This window comes from Diceros bicornis, chromosome 4 (assembly GCF_020826845.1).
Source record: "Diceros bicornis minor isolate mBicDic1 chromosome 4, mDicBic1.mat.cur, whole genome shotgun sequence".
In the NCBI taxonomy this organism is placed as follows: domain Eukaryota; kingdom Metazoa; phylum Chordata; class Mammalia; order Perissodactyla; family Rhinocerotidae; genus Diceros; species Diceros bicornis.
Genome location: NC_080743.1, coordinates 12,266,438 through 12,283,941, shown reverse-complemented (window position 1 = coordinate 12,283,941; position 17,504 = coordinate 12,266,438). Strand labels below are relative to the sequence as shown.

Below are 17,504 nucleotides of genomic sequence, written 5' to 3'. Positions count from 1 at the left end.
AGAACTTTAGCTCACTCCTATTTTCCTGTCGCATGTCAAAGCACAGTCCACATCATCAATGTGCTTATGCCCTTTGAGGTTATTATCTTTAGGATCTTAATCATAAATGGAGAAGAACATAATCATCAAATATTTAAGCAGGGGTAGCAAACACAAATGGCTACAAATATGAGACCTGTGACATAACTGTGTCTCTAAATATACCTTAATTCACATTTTTAAGACCATATGTAAGACAAAAAAAGTCTGCAAGCCATATTTGGCTCCTGGAATACAGTTTGCAACTATGAGTTAAAGCCTCAATATAAAGTCTTACAAAAATCTGGCTAGAATAAATGGGCAGAGGTTCTTAATTTACTGCCACATCCCAGACTTAGTTAGAGCCTGGCGTTAAGGAATCCCAGGACACAGAGTTGAGTCTCCTGGTGAACCAGCTGGCATCACACAAGCAAATGAATGTAAAACAAGAGGCTCTCTTCTTGGCCATAAACTATCATCTAAAAGTGATCTGCAAAATTTGGTAGCTGGTTATAGGGGAATGGCACTGGCTAAAACACATATTGATGGATTCATTCATGCCAGATTTCTTCTTTAGTTTTTCATGATATATCAGAGGAGACAGACCCAGGAGAGAAATCAAATCTGGGAAGCAGGTTTGGGTTTCTTCCTCTGAAACGTATCCAGGACAGGTCTTGTTTATCAGGTCACACTAGCTCCTTTTTTCCTCTTGCCTGGTTCTTCTCTCTCTGCCTGGCTTCACACTTTAGCTCCTTTTCTTCCTAATCTCATCATCTCTCTCCAAAATCTGTTCTCTTCCTGTCTCCATCATTCTCCTGCTGGCTAAGCCAGAGGCTGGAAGTCATCCTTGATTCCTCCTTCTCCCTTGCGCTCCCACCTCACTCCATCAGCAAGTCCTAGTAAAATCTCCCCAAACCCACCTCTCCTTTCTCTTCCAAAGCCACTATGCTAGTTAAAGTTTTATACATTCTCTTCTAGACTACCTGGTCTCCTTGCCTCTGGTTTTGAACCTCTCCAATCTAGCCTTTGCTTTGTAGCAAGATGGAGCATTCTGAAATAATAGTAGAGTTGTACTATTGCCCTGCTTAAAATCCTGCAGTGACTTCCATCAATGAGACACAAGGCCCTTCACCATCTGGCTCTAGTTTTACATTTACAGCACGAGTCTTGCGACTGATTCCCTTGTATTCTCTGATTCATCCCAACTGAGTTATTTGTGGCTCTCTCCTGCCTCAGCACCTTGCCCATATTGCTTTCTACTGGGACACCTACTCCACCTCCCCACAATTTACCTATTTAATTAGCACACATCTTTTTTTTTTTCTCTTTTTTTTAATTGAAGTAACATTGGTTTATAACATTATATAAGTTTCAGGTGTACAACATTATAATTCTACACGTGTATACACTACAGTGTGCTCACCACCAAAAGTCTAGTTTCCATCTGTCACCATACAATTGACCCCTTTTACCCATTTTGTCCATCCCCCAATCCTCTTCCTCTCTGGTAACCACCAATCTGTTGTCTGTATCCATGAGTTTGTTTTTGTTTTGTTTGTTCATTTTTTTAATATTCTACATATGAGTGAAACCATACGGTATTTGTCTTTCTTCATCTGACTTATTTCACTTAGCATAATACACTAAATTTCCCACCATGTTGTCGCAAATGGCAAGATTTCATCTTTTTTATGGCTGAGAAGTATTCTACTATACATATATATATGTGCCACATCTTCTTTATCCATTCATCCATTGGTGGACACTTAGGTTGTTTTCATATCTTGGCTATTATAAATAATGCTGCAGTGAACATAGGGGTGTATATATCTTTTTGAGTTAGTGTTTTCATATTCTTTGGATAAATACCCAGAAGTGGAATAGCTGAATCATAAGGTACTTCTATTCTTAATTTTTTGAGGAATCTCCATACTGTTTGCCATAGCGGCTGCACCAATTTACATTCCCACCAACAGTGCACAAGGGTTCCAGTTTCTCCACTTCCTCTCCAGTGCTTGTTATTTCTTGTCTTTTTGATAACAGCCATTCTAACAGGTGTGAGGTGATATCTCATTATGGTATTGATTTGCATTTCCCTGATGATTAGTGATGTTGAACATCTCTTTATGTGCCTGTGCCATGTGTATGCAGTTCAGTATCATCTGCTCTAAGAAGCCTTCTCTGATATCCTTTTCCCATCAGTCTAGACAGGAGACCCCTCCAGGGAGCAACCTTAGCACTCCGTGCTTCTCTCTAGTTGGGACTCCTCCCCTTATGTCCTATGAGGTCCTGAGCAATACCTTATTTCTCTTTGTTTTCGTCCTCCTCTAGCACAGCTCCTGGCCAAAGGAGCACTCAATGATGGCACAAAGATAATAATAGTAGCTAATATTTATTGAGTGCTTACTATAGCCAGTCACCATTCCAAGCTTTTGAGATAGGTCCTATTATTTTCCCCATTTAAAAAAAAAGGAAGTGAGGGGCCGGCCCGGTGGCGCAAGCGGTTAAGTGCGCGCGCTCCGCTGCGGCGGCCCGGGGTTCGCTGGTTCGGATCCCGGGCGTGCACCGACGCACTGCTTGGTAAGCCATGCTGTGGCGGCGTCCCATATAAAGTGGAGGAAGATAGGCACAGATGTTAGCCCAGGGCCGTCTTCCTCAGCAAAAAAAGAGGAGAATTGGCGGATGTTAGCTCAGGGCTGATCTCCTCACAAAAAAAAAAAAAAAAAAAAAAGGAAGTGAAGTGTGGCTAGGTTAAGTAGCTCACATAAGGTCGCAAGACTCCTGTTCTTACAAGTTATGCCAATTCTCTTTAGCCATACACTGTTAGCTGAAAAATGTTTTCTTAAAAATTGAACTAATTGCCAACATTTAAAAATCTTTACATCTCTAAACAAACACATAGAAATTAGTTGACATGGTAACAGTGAGCAGGCATCCCTACATCCCTGCATGGCATGTTTGGCTGGAGAGGAGTAGCAGCTGTCTCCTTGAGTCAGAGTATGTGATTTTATGTCTATCACATTGTCCTGTGTCCAGCATTTGTTTGTTTCCCCTGGCTCTGTGAGTATTTGATCTGGTGACTCTTGGGATGCTGGATGCCATGGCTTTTTTGGTTCCCTCTAAACTTGAGATTATAAGGTTAATTTTAACGTGTACTACGCAGAAGAAATCCCTAACTTCAAGTTCTTCTGAATGCATATCTATCACTTGCATAGGAGTCAATACTAATATTTGCATTCTACTTTTATATTTCTCTCAGGAGATAGGATTCTGCTAAATCGAGGAGGAAGAGCCATGTGTAATGTTGCTACTACCATAACTGATAATGCTGTCAACATTGTAGTCATGGATTTGTTCTTTATTGTAAATGGCTAATATGTAGCTTATATTGAATCTGATGCTTTACATAATTTATTGCTGAGCATATGCTAGATTGCCTAACCACTGCAATGATATTAACAGTTTGTTTCTTGATGCATGGTCACTGTCCTACTTTAAAAAATTCAGCATCTATCATAAACAAAGTCTCTTTCCAATAAAGTGCTATAAATTCTAATATCTGGGATATTGGAAACAAGTTATTCTTAGGCAAGACTTTTAACTGTTTTATTATATAATATTCTTCCTCTAAAACAAGTAAATATATCTAGAGGTCTATAAGAGAGGGCATCTTTACCTCTTTGAAATGTTCATTTTATAATTAGCAAAGGATAATGGAGCAGAGAAAATTGCAAAACTGTATGAGTAAAATATGATAAATACTATGATAAATGATGACTTGGGGCATGGAAGAGACTGCACTTAACTCAATATTGAAGAATTAAGGAAGATGTTTTTGGAAGAAGTAATATTTAAGCTAAGACCTAAAAGTAAATTGGAGTTAGTACAATGAAATGGGGAAGAATGTCTCTGATAAGGAGACGAACATGTGCAAAGACGTGGAAGAGAAAGGAAACACATCACTTTGGGGAAATGAAGCAGGTCTCTGTGGCTGGAACACAGATGAGAGGCTGCAAGTGGCAAGAGGCAGACTTGGGGAGGAAGGCAGGAACATAATTATTTTTTGTAGATTATTTTAAGCAATTTTGTTTTTATCTTAAGAGCAAAGGAAAAAGATTGGAGATTTTAAGTAAGGGAAGCCAGATGATCAAAGTTGAGTTTTTAGAAAGCTAAATCTAGCTATAGTATGCCAATTGGTGAAAACAAGATGGTAAGCAAAACTGGAGATAAGGATGCCATTTAAGATACCATGCATATTCTCTATGCGAAACAAGGAAGTAGCAGGGGAGAAGGAGATAGTGGATAGATTTGAGAGATATTTAGAAAGTAGGATTGAAAAAAAGAAAACAAATGAAAAAAGAAAGAAAGGAAGGAAGGGAGGGAGGGAGGGAGGAAAGAGGGAAGAAAAGAAAGAAGAGGAAAGAAAAGAAGGAAAGAGAAGCGTCAAGGATGACTTTGGAGTTTTTATACGGGCTTTCTAGAGAATAAGAGTGTCACTCCAGGACAGAATGGTAGGAAGACTAGACCTTGTGGTAGACTTTGCCCTCATCTTTCATCTTACAGTTGCAGAGAGTTTTCAATTTACAAAGTTCAGTCACAAACATCATCTCACTTGATCCTCACAGTAATTTTTGTGGAGTCATCATTAACTGCATTTACTGAGGAAACTGAGCTTATGAAAGGGCCTGGAGGCCAGAAGAAATGCTACACATTGAAGGAAGCAAAAGAAGGCTAGAGTGGCTGGAGCACAGAAAGTGAAATGATAAGAGCAAAGTCAGAGATAGAATCATGTAGAGTCTTGCAGGACATATTAAGAATTCTGAGATTTAATCCTAAGAACACGGGAAGCCATAGGATGATTTTAGGCGATGGTGACATAATCAGGTTTATGTTTTTAAAATACCATTCTAGTGGATGTGTATAAATTGGGGAGCGAGGAGAGACAAGAATAAAGAGAGAACAGTCAAACAGCTATTGCAGTACTTAAAGTGGTAAAGACGGCAGTTTGAACTAGGGTGGTGGTGGATGAAACTTTGAGAAGTAGAGATATTTGAGGTATTTATCTCACTGCTTCTATTTGGTGTTGTACTGGAGGTCCTTGGCTGTGCAAGAAGGTAAGAAAAAGATATCAGTGATATACAGATTGGAAAGAAAGAAAGAAGGTTTTCTTTATTCACAGGTGACATAATCATCTATATGGAAAATCCCAAAGAGTACAAAAAAGATACTTGAACTGACATGTTAATTTAGCAAATTTGTTGGGTACTAGGTTGTTATTTAAAAATTAATTATATCTCTATTCTAGCAAAGAACCATTGAATATTGAATTTTAAAAAGTAACATTTACAATAGCATCAGGAAACACAAAGGACATACAGATAACTCTAAAAAAACATATGTAAGGTTTGTATGCTGAAAACTACAAACACTTGGATGACAGAAATTCAAGAAGACCTAAATGAAGGGAGAGACAAACCATGCTTATCGATTGGAAGATCCAATATGATTAAGATGTCAATTCTTCCCAAACTGATCTACAGATTTAACACAATCTGAGCAAAATTCTAGCAAGCATTTTTTTTCTTTTCAGTAGAAATAGACAAGCTGATTCTAAAATTTACGTGGAAAAGCAAAAACTCTAGAACAGACAAAGCAATTGTAAAGAAGAGCAAAGTTGGAGGATTCATATTACTTGATTTCAAGACTTACTATAACCTATCAATATAGTGTGGTATTGATGTAAGGATAGACTTCTATCAATGGAACAGAATAGAGTCTAGAAATAAATACACACATATAAGTTAATTAATTTTTGACAACAATAGCAAAATAATTTAATGGAGAAAGAAGAGATTTTTCAACAAATCATGCTGAAAAAAAATTGGACATCAATATTAAAAAACAAATTAACAAAAAGACAACAAACTCAACCCATACCTTGTACTGTTTAAAAAAAACTTCAAATAGATCTTATAAACACAAAACCTAAACCTATAAGACTTCAATAAGAAAACATAGGAGGAAATCTTTGTGGCCTTGGGTGAGGCAAGAATATTTTAGATAGGATACAAAAAAAATTTGATTTAGAAGTTTGATAAGGTAAACTTCATTGAAATTAAAAACTTCTGCTCCTTGAAAGACATTGCTAAGAATATGAAAAGGCAAGACACAGACTAGAGAAAAATACTTGCAAAACAAATAGCAGATGAAAGACTTCTCTCTAGAATCTAAGAACTCTTACAAGTAAATCAGAAGACAATTTGAATAAACATTTAAAACCAAAGAAAGGGATATGAACAGCAAATAAACACAAGAAAAGACTATAAACATCATTAGTTATTACACAAATATGAAATAATACCACAATGATATACCATTATACATCTACTCAAATGGCTAATATTTTATTTTAAATAGATAACGAAAAAGTGCTGACAAGAATATGGAGCAACTGAAATTCTCATTCACTGCTGGTGGGAATCTATAATGGTACAAACACTTTGGAAAAACTTACCATAAGAACTAGTAATCATCTCTTATGTATTTATCCAAAAGTAATGAAAACATCCACACAAAGACTTGAATGGTTTTAGCAATTTTATTCATAATAGCCCCAAAGTGAGAATGACTCAAACGATCATCAACTTGTGAATGCATAAATAAATTGAGGTACAGAGACACAATGGAATTTTACACAGGAATGAAAAAGAATGAACTACTGATAAATGCAACAACATGATTCCAGTTATATGACATTCTGGAAAAGGCAGACCTATAGGAACAGAAATCAGATCAGTGGTTGTCAGGGCTAGAGGTGGGAAAAGTGGATTGACTCCCAAGAGGCACCAGGAAACTTTTTGGAGCAACAGAAATGCTCTAGCTAGTGATTGTAGCTGTGGTTATACAACTCTATATATTTGTTAACACTCACTGAACTGTTAACCTAAAATGGTAAATTTTACTGTATATAAGTTATACTTTAATAAACCTTATTTTACAAAAGACTTGCAATAGTTTAAATGATAAAGATCGTGGCTTGAGCTAGGATGGTGGTGGATGATGGTAAGTAATAGATAAACACAAGATGTACTTAGGAAGTGAAATCCACGGGAACAAGTGAATGCATTGACACAGGAGGTGAGGGGAAGGGTGACGTATCTCTCTTATGAAAAATACCACAGTATGTCTAGAATTATAACATATTTTTTTATATACTCATCTGTCTTATCAGAATGAACATTCTAAAAGGTAGAGAGACAGCAGCACGTCAGAGCAAGATGTGACAAACGGCAATTTTGGTCCAGTTCAAAATAGATTCCTCACAGCCACACTATAATAAGGGCTAAATCTCCTCATTGAAAACTATGAAAGTATAGGGAGAAAGATTAGGACAATTAAATAATCATTTTACTCAATAACTATGTACAGAGCATATAATTTGTGAAAAGCACTCTGTTAGACACTATGCAGAGTGTAATTAAAGACCATATGGTATTAGGGGGAAAAATACTTTGAAAAGACAGTATGAGATGTGCCTTTTGCTCGGCACATGAGTACTAACAAATACTGTGATCCTGGTTCAGACTTTTAACTTGTGAGCACCCATGTTTGTAAGATTTGTCTTTCCCTAACGTCACTTTTGACTTTATCCTTCTGATATATTACAATAGGGTGGCCACTAGGAGCTTACAATTCACTTAAAATTTATTTATGATTTAATTTGAAAATTACTTTTCAAGCATGCTAGGATCTGGGGATGAAAAGTCCTTACGGAGCTTCTAGTCTAATGGTGGATACAAGTAAGTAAGCAGTGTGACAAGACCCGAGAGCAACCCAAATAAAATGGGGGGACAGACACAAATAAAATGTACCTTAAACCTCAAATACATGTACATTTTTCCTGTGATTAGACTCCCCACCTCCACCTTCCACGGGTACACAGAGTTTAATGTACATTATCAACAAAAATTAGACTCAATCACAAAGCCCCGTTTTTGGAATGTACCCGTATATGTAATACAAAATTATTAGGAAAAGCAATTCTCTTTTGTATGATGTGAGACAAGCAGAAAGCAGTCCTGATAGCTTATTTTTCTGTGTTGCTACTTTCAGTTCACCCTATATACACTCTAAAAAGGCACTTCTCAAATCTAATCTCAAAAAATAAATATCACAGTGTCCACATTATTTGCACCCACATGCCACATGGCCATAAGTCATTGGCTGGTTTTATTAACAACAGATAAATCAAAGCCTGAGACTTTAATAAAATTTACCTTTACTTCTGTGTGTCTGCGTCTGAAATCACAGCGAGGTCATTAAATTTTCTGGATTGGGCACACAGCTTAAAACAATCTGAGATTGTTTACTTACCTCTCACCTTGCCAATAACCATTTTGAGGAAGAAAATGTTTCTTGAAGCTGTGGAAATGCACGGAACTCTGGAAAACAGAGACGCTCGACGCGCGGCACGGCTTACCTGGCTTGAGATGAGCGAACGGGATTTCGCCGGTGAGCAGCTCCCACAGACACAGCGCGTAGCTGAAGACGTCGGCCTTGACGGTGTAGCGCGTGCACTGCGTGAAGACCTCGGGAGCCATCCAGCGGAGGTTCTGCGTGTCGAGAAACATCCACGAGTCATTTACCAAGTTGTTAGTCCTTCCACCGGAGAACAGTGTTCTTCCTGGTGGGGATTTGTTAGGGATTCTCCCGAAGGTCTCAACAGATGTAAACGTAAGATAACATGGATACCGCCCTCAATGTGTGCAATAAAGTGGCGTGTTCATACAAATAGCATGCTGACTGTTGCTGTTCACTTTTTCAAAGGGCATTTTTTTAATCATTGGAAGATCATGAAATCCATAATTCTTCCAAAATATCCCAACAATATTAATCATCAAGTAACCCTGCCTCTTATAAAGTGATGATCACAGCAGCACTTTTGTTTGTCTCTCAGCATTTTCCCCCCAGAAGCCCTACGAGCTTCTGAACAGCCAAGCACGGATTCAGTCAAAGAACTCTACGCCTCCCTAGGGTGAAGCACGCGCTGTGGGAGGCACCTTCCCTCCTTTAAATCTTCAGGTAGTAATTTAGGAAGTCACTAAATGAGTCTCATAAATAGTACCCTCATGACCAAGGAGAGAAGGGGCCTTAGGGGAGTGCTCAGAACATTCCTGTGAAGCAGATATCTCCCTGGCAGGATCAGGTCTGTCATACCTTCTTTGTTTGCCTGGTCGGGTTATTTCTGAATGCTGTCAGTGCAATACATTCCAGAAAGGAAGCCATAAGACGTTACAAGTTTCCCTGTACAAAGTTCTATCCTCATGTTTCCATTGCATTATTTACATTTTTTTCACTTGCAATTATATATTTTTCAGTTTTAAATACGTTTCCATTCTGGGATGCAAATACATAAATTTGGTTTATTCGTGGTTTAGGAAACAGAGCACTAGATTTTGAGTTAGGAGATGACAATTCTAGTTCTGGCTCTACCCCTGACTATTTGGGCCACTCTAAGCAAGTCTCTTATGCTTCCTGGAACTCAGATTCCTCAAGGGCAAGAGAGGGGAAGCAGCCCATCCAGCTCTAAGATCCCATGGCTCCATAATCATATCAATGAACTTTGCCAAACACCTTCCTTCTTTGTATTTCCACTGAAGGAAACCAGTATTCTTTCATTACTCTTACTGAAATTCTGTGTGTGGTGCTGGCTGCTAATAATTCTTGTGAAGTGTCTACCTTATTTTGAAATCATGCATAATTACAGCTTTCCAAGAATATCTTTATTCCGATTATGGTGCTTATGTGCAATTCTTCCAGATGAGCTTTCACATTCCAAATAGCCTCCATTTGTATAGCAGATTAAGCATTGTGTCACAACATTGCATAAGTGGGAGTCGGCATACAGTATGCCCATTTTTTCACAGGGGCGTAATAGCGTAATTAGCAATCTTACATAAGGCCACATAACAAGTAAGAAACAAAATAGCCTTCAAAATAAATCTAGAGGAGCGCTGTGCTTAAAGACTACACTGCTAGGACAAGGGAATATTACTTGATGTTGGTGAAATTCAATTCAATTCTATTCAACAGAAGTTTACTTAGAGAGCCTCAACTGGCTGCATTTTAGAATCACCTGGGGGAACTTTTAAAAGATACAGGTACTAAAGATCAACCCCAGGCCAATGGAATCAGAATTTCTGGCGGTTGAATTCAGGCAGTATGTTTTTAAAAAGTTTCCAGAGTGATTTCAATGTGTAGCTTGAGTTAAGAACCACTGATTAGCTATCTCTTTGTCCCAGGACTAGATGCAGTTGGTGTATCCTATCAAAAGAGGGCTCATTCTTCCCACCTCCCTTACCTCATATCCTACCATTCTCCTCCTTGCTCTCTCCACTCCAGTCACACTGCCCTCAAACACACCAAGAACTCTCCTGCCTGAAGGCGTTTGCACTTACTGTTCCCCCTGTCTACACAGCTCTTCCCCCCACATGGATGACTCCCACATCAGGGCTCTTATCAAGTGTTATCTTCCCCTCTCACCCTATCTAAATGGCACCCCTATCACTCTCCATTCATATATTCTGCTTTGTTTTTTCTTTATAACATTTATTATCACTTGATATATATTTTGTTAATTTGTTCAGTGTCTATCTCCTTCTAGTGAATATTAGCTCCACAGGAACAAGAACTTTATTTTATTCACTACAATATGCCCAGCTCCTAGGATTACGTCTGGCATCTAGTTGGTATTCCATAAATACGTGTTAAATGAAGAGTGAAATCTAACTGGGGAAACCAGCATGCATAATCCTACCTACAATACGACATGGCCCATGATGTGGTTCCTGTTTCCTCTCTAAGTCATCTCTCACTTTTCCTCCTCACACGGTGCATGCCAACAATGCTAAGCTATCTGACCTTCCCCCAGGAAGTCGGGTGTTTCTCATCCTCCTCTGTGCCTTTGCTCAGTGTTCTTCACTCCGCCCGGCACCCCTGCCATTCTCCCTGCAGTCAGTTTATTCCTACTTATCCCCCCTGAGTTCCCATGATGCTGTGTCACATTGAACCTCCACTCTGCTTTAAATCTATCTGTTTATTACTATGTTTTCCCCACTAGAAAATGAGCTCCTTGAGATCAAGGACTAAGCCTTTATTCACATTTTGTATTCCTGGCCCTTTACAACCTGCCTGACCCATGGTAGGCCCTCAATAAATGTTTGTTGAGTGAACAAGAGTACAAAGAAACTGCTAAAAAAGCACAGAGAGAAAAGTGTATGGTGGGGTGGGGGCAGGTCATGGAAGGGAAGGAACTTAAAATGGATAAAATTTCCTGGGCCTTGCAAGATGAGTAGACTTCTCCAGGTGGGGTGCAGTGAGGGGCTTTCCAGGCAGAGACTACCACAGTGGCAGAGTCGCAGGGATGTTTGTGACAGTGAACGGCATGTTTGGGGAATGGCCAAGTGGCTTGTGTCTGGGGCACAGGGGATTTGAGAGAACCTGTGGTGGAAGAGGAGTTCACAAAGGGGCTCGGGAGCCAGACTGGGGACGGCGGGAGGCGGCCCGCATCGCTGATGGTTTACAGGAAGAGGTGAGTGGTCAGAACACAATACTTGGCTGATGTTTCAAAGAATGAACTGGAAGAGAGGACTATAGTTAGAAGCCTATTGCAATAGTCCAGGAAAGAGATGAGAGGGACCTGAGCCGAGGCAGTGAAATACGAGAGGTTGGGATGAACTTAAAAAAAGAAATAGAAACAAACAGAAAAATTGATTGAGTAACACGTAGGCACAAGCAGGAAAAGGAAGGAATAAAAAATTACCCCCTGCTTGGGTAATTAAATAACACAGGTAGTCCAGAAAGAGAAGTGTACTTTCTTTTTGGGAGGGGGATTGAAGGAAAGGGCAGGTAATGAATTTAATTGCAGACGTTTTGAGTACAATTATGCTTGCTTCAGATGTTATAATTTATATTTTACTTAAACATTAATGCTGGGCTATGCCACCTATTGCCTTATCATGCTGAAGTGGAAAAGCATGAGTTGTTAGCAGATGCAGGTAAACTGTGAATTTTATAGTTACCTATTGGATGTTAACTCTACTACTTAATACGGAGATCTAAACACGAAAGCCAATTATCCACGCCCGCCCTGTACTTTTCAATTATATTTGAAACAAATTCTGTATTATTTTATCCATAACATTTCCCACATATATATCTAATCTATTTCTCTGATAGAGCCTTGAAATAGCTCTTTTGAGGGCTTACTGAAAATAAAAACATAAAACATTATCCTGCCCCTGGGACAGTGACATTGCCTCCAGTTACAGCTGCTCTCATCTCACTTCCTCCCCCGCTGAGTTTACACATTTTAATTGTTTTGTAATTATAGGGAACACAAGCAGCGGCCAACCCCAGGTTGTTTTGTCATGTTGTCTTCATCCAGAGATTGTAGGAATCTTGATTCTGAAGGGAAACAGAAAATGAGTTCACGTCAAAGGAAGTGTCTTAAAACCAAGGCCAAAGATCACAGCTAAAATTCTGAAACCGCCCCCCCAAGCCTCTATCTTATTTAAATTCTCACTTCTTTTCTTTTTAGTTGAAGATATCAAAGAGGAAAAAACTGAAAATAAATGATATACTTTTAAAATTCAGGGTTACTGAAATCTGAATGACTTAGAGAAGTAAAGCTGTCAGCGTGACATCCATTTTCAGAGGCATCGTACAATATCAGGGACCAACCAGGAAAGAAGAAAGAAACTGATGTCATTTGGGGTAGTATTCATGGAAATCTCACCTCCAAAATCTGCCACCACAGCATGCCCGTCCTCATAGAGAAGAATATTGTGACTGTAAAAAAAAGTAGACCTAGTAAACTTTACTGTTTCCTAATCCGAATGGCCCATTGAGGAAGAAGACAATAGCTGTCATTTGTTTACCCCAGAGGCTAAGCGAGCCCCCAAAGGCTAACAGAGATCTCAGGTTAGTGGCTCTGATTTTCTTAGTTTTGCAAATTCAAAAGGAATGTTTACAAAATGTGATCATCTTATATCTAACTTGGAAAGTATACAAAGGACCCTACTTTAGATGACCACTCTAAACTTTTCACAGCCCCATTAGCCGAAGATCAGTTTTTCAGCTCATTGAGACTCATTTGCTAATACATTTGTGGTTACAGGCAAAGAGTAAACGTCGTCTGTAAGCATATTGGAGTCAGAGCACGGGAACCAGCTTGCCGGAACCCTGGGCACAAGGACCCTTCAAGGCAGGGTCTGACATGAATATAGTGAGAGGATCTGGAAAATGTCTTGGCCAATACGTTCTAGACACAATCCCAAGACAAAGGACTGTTTTCAAGGCCTGTGAAATGAGGCCAGCTGAACCACTTTTTAAGGTCTTAGGGACAAAAAGGTATGAAGGTCACCAAAGTCTCCTTTCCAACTCAGAATTAAGCTAGAGCAAGGGTGTCCTTCTTTTTCAAGAAGTGAATCAAGGCTGGGACAGTTCAAAGAAAGGCCATTCCTCCCACATCTTGGTGAACTGAACTGTGGGGTATCACACGGACAAGCATATTGTCATCCGAGGCTGTCTTCCTAGTGAATGCCTTTCCCTATGCTCCTTTCACATTTGGCTTGTAAATGAGTCATTCAGTATTAGGAGATCCCCCACTGGTTTTCCTTTAGTTCACATAGGCTATACTATAGTTATTTTATCTACTCTATCCTTAACTGTTTTGCTTCATGATCAAAATACAGAAAATACTATTATTCTCTAGTCTTGAATAGGTCCAGTAAGATATTGAATCATTTACATAAATGATTTTTTGTGCTGATTTGAGCTTTATAAGAAAGTTACTTTTGAACTTCTCTTGTATCCTTAATCAATTTTATTCTTGTGGTATAGATTTAATCCTCTCTTCAACTACCAAAAATCTAGACTGTCTTCAAAGTCACTTTGCTTGGAAGAACTCAATAATTGAGGATGTCAAAACAAAAACTCAAGTGTAAAGATACATGCACCCCTATGTTCATTGCAGCATTATTCACAATAGCCAAGGCTTGGAAGCAACATAGGTGCCCATCAAGGGATGAATGGATAAAGAAGATGTGGTATATATACACGGTGGAATACTACTCAGCCATAAAAAAGGATGAAATCTGGGCATTTGTGACAATATGGATGGACCTTGAGGGTATTATACTAAGTGAAATGTCAGAGGGAGAAAGTCAAATACTCTGTGATCTCACTCATATGTAGAAGATAAAAACAACAACAAACAATTATATAGAGACAGATTGGACTGGTGGTTACCAGAGGGGAAGGGGGGAATGAGGAGGGCCAAAGGGATGATTAGGCACATGTGTGTGGTGACAGATTGTAATTAGTCTTTGGGTGGTGAACATGATGTAATCTATACAGAAATTGAAATATAATGATGCACATCTGAAATTTATATAATGTTATAAACCAATGTTACCACAAGAAAAATAAATAAATTGTAAAAAAAAAAAAAAAAAAAACCAAGCTGCTCTCTTTATGAATTATCAATTAATACATGTGATGAGAGCAACACTGTCATGATAAAGAACTCTACAGCATCAGGAGCTTTCTGGAAGTTCAAATGCAACAAGAAAAATGCATCTAATGCTGTACCACTAGATTCTTTGAAGGATTTAGGGAAGTTTCAATACCACAATCCCTTGGCCTATCAAAGGATCATAGGTGTTACATTTCATAGTTATTGTTAAAACATGTACTGAGCACAGATTCACCAATCATAATGAATTTATACCTATAGCATCCTGTCCATTATTTTATTTTTAATTCCAATTAGTTATCTAGAACAATGGTTATCAAAAACCATTTTTAGCAGAATAAATTCAATACATAAAACAAATTTGTAAATGGAACTGTTCTAGTTAATACAGGAAAAGGCTCACAGAGCCTCTACTTAACCTTCACCTTTCCCACAACAGCAGTCATTGAGGCAATAGCTCAAAACCATGGATCTAGAGACGCCCACAAATAAGTTACTCTTCTAGGGAACATTTGTTTGTTGAAATTTTTTCCAAAGTGAACATTTTATGTTACTAAGAATGATTATACCAGCTAGCTGAATTTGGGGTGGAGTGTTTAGAAAAATTTTACTCTTGTATCAAAGAAATTTAAGTGAATTTGGTCACTGGGCTGCCCAGTGTATTTGGTGTGAGAGGCAGGATGTCTCAGGAGGCAGGGATTATGCTCATTGCTGTACCCCTAGGATTTTTAGCACACTGATCATTACATACGAGTATTCAACAAACATTTGCTGAACAAATTAATTAAAAGAAACTGAAAATAGATAGTCATGAGTTTGGAAGGGTAAAGATTATATTAGTTAATCAGCAGGTACTTATCAAATACCACTCAATCAATCTATAAACAAATATTTAGAATTCAGAGAATCCTAGAATTGGAAGAGACATTAGAAGTAACCTAGTGTAACCCTCTTAGTTTCTAAAGGAGGAGTCTAAAGTTCAGAGAATTTAAGCGTATCAACAGCTAGTGGCAGTGAAGCTAAAGAATCCAGTTCATCTAGGCCACCGTCTCAGATTTTAGAACAGTGACTGGCCAACAGTAGGTGATCAATGAATTTTATGAATCATCCTTGTGTCATATTTTAGACCTTTTCCCAAAGCATGATATTTACTTTCCTCACATTATCAAGACACCCTGAGAGATGCAAAGTGATGTAAGTTAAGGATTCCATCTTCAAGGACCTTATAATTGGCTGATGAAAATGAAGATTAATGTGGGTAATATAAGAATTCAAAGAAAACAATGTAGGTTAAAAAGGGGATAAGTTTTGAAGTGGGTCTTGAGGGACAGTCAATAAGCCTACAAATATTGGCTGAAAGCTGATCACGTGCCAGGAAATTTTCTACATACTGGAATATAGCGGTGCGCAAGACAGGCAAAGAGCTTGTGAGCTTCTGTTGCAGTGGGACGGAAATGAGGCAGAGACAAACGGGAAAAGTCCAGGCTGAGGGAAAAGCTTAGTAGAGGCCACGAGTTGGGAGTGTGAGTAGTCTACAATAGGAATTATAAGAAGAATATACTTATTAAATTGTAGAGAACATGCTGGAGAATAATGGGGAGAAGTTGAGGGGAGGTGGTGTTGCATTATGAGGCAATTTGAAGGCCAGGAAGGGAATTCTAGACTTGATACAAGGAACTAGCAAGTTTTTATGCATAGGGTGCAATGATCTGAAAGCAGAGAGACAAATGTTCAAGAGTAATTTTCGGCCCTAGGTACCGAATGACTAAAGTAAGAAAGTAGAGTGGAAAACAAAGAAAAAGATTGGGTGAATCCATCGAAACATCTGAAATAAGTGTCAAGATCTTGGGACATCTTAGATATAGAGGACAAAAGGGAACAAAAAACCAAGACTCACCTTCAAGTTTTCTAGTTTGGAGTTCTTAAGCACGAAGCAGTAACATATCCAATTAGAAAGGGTTGTCTTACTAAAAATCCTATGAATTTTTATGAAAAGGATCGTGGCTGAGTTGGGAGGCTGAGAAACTTGACTGAAGTCAATGTTGTGCTTGGAAAGACTGGACTCACCAGACAAATAACTATTATTTTTATCAAATTGAAGTAACATTCAAAATGAACTCTTGTGTTCTTAACAAACAATAGCAAGCTAAACAAAACAAAGGATGCAGTGACAATCTAGGAGCACAGGACAATGTGAGTTCATTGCAGCAAATGGGCCAAATGTCAAAAAAGATGCTATGAAAATGACACTGCAGAATGAGAACACTTTGGGATGTGGTGGAATAAAATGAAATTCTCTATTCACTTCAAGGTAGTCTTCCGGATTTTTTCGCTTCTTCTTTAACCACTCAATAGTAACAAAAACTAATTTTTAGAACTACCTCTAAGATTATCCATTCATTTTTTCAGTTAGAGCTAAGTCCTACTTCCTATGAAGGGGGACAGGCAGGGCTGAAGGGGACAGAATCTGTGCTAATCAGTGACAGCATCAAGCCCTCATGGTGGGTGTCAACTCAGAGAGCCATCTGAAGAGTCGTGAGCATTGGGGTTGAGTGTACCTAGGGAAGGGGATGAGCTTGGAGTTTAAGCCAGCTAGGACAACAGAAGTAGTACAATTATTATTAGTGATGAGTTCGAGCATTTATTACTGAGATATGTCATGAACTGCAAGTTTTGAGAAGAGTGAGAATAGTGAAAATTGTGGGACTAGTGGGGCAGGAACAGCGAGGGTGGCAGTAAAGACAGAAGGGAGTAAACATTGCCTGAGAACTTCCTGTGTGCAGGCACTAGTGTTTTCAAGATTTCTCCATTCCTCATGGAGCCACTGTGTGGTTGGTATCAGCATATCTATTCCATGGATGGATAATTGAGGCTCAGAGTGGTTACATGAGGTCGCCAGGATCACAGCTGATAAGAGGTGGAGCACTCAAATTTCAGTCTCCAAAGTCTA

General features: G+C 38.7%; 1 protein-coding gene across 1 annotated transcript in view; it reads right to left on the bottom strand.

Annotated features, from left to right (window-relative positions):
- TNNI3K (TNNI3 interacting kinase) overlaps positions 1 to 17,504 on the bottom strand; it is a 270,883-nt gene that overhangs the window by 83,760 nt on the left and 169,619 nt on the right. The window contains exons 18-20 of the mRNA XM_058538296.1: positions 12,815 to 12,867; positions 12,431 to 12,483; positions 8,498 to 8,630 (exon numbers count right to left, since the gene is read on the bottom strand). Of these exons, the coding sequence (XP_058394279.1) occupies positions 8,498 to 8,630; positions 12,431 to 12,483; positions 12,815 to 12,867 (239 nt within the window). The remainder of the gene's footprint in view (positions 1 to 8,497; positions 8,631 to 12,430; positions 12,484 to 12,814; positions 12,868 to 17,504) is intronic.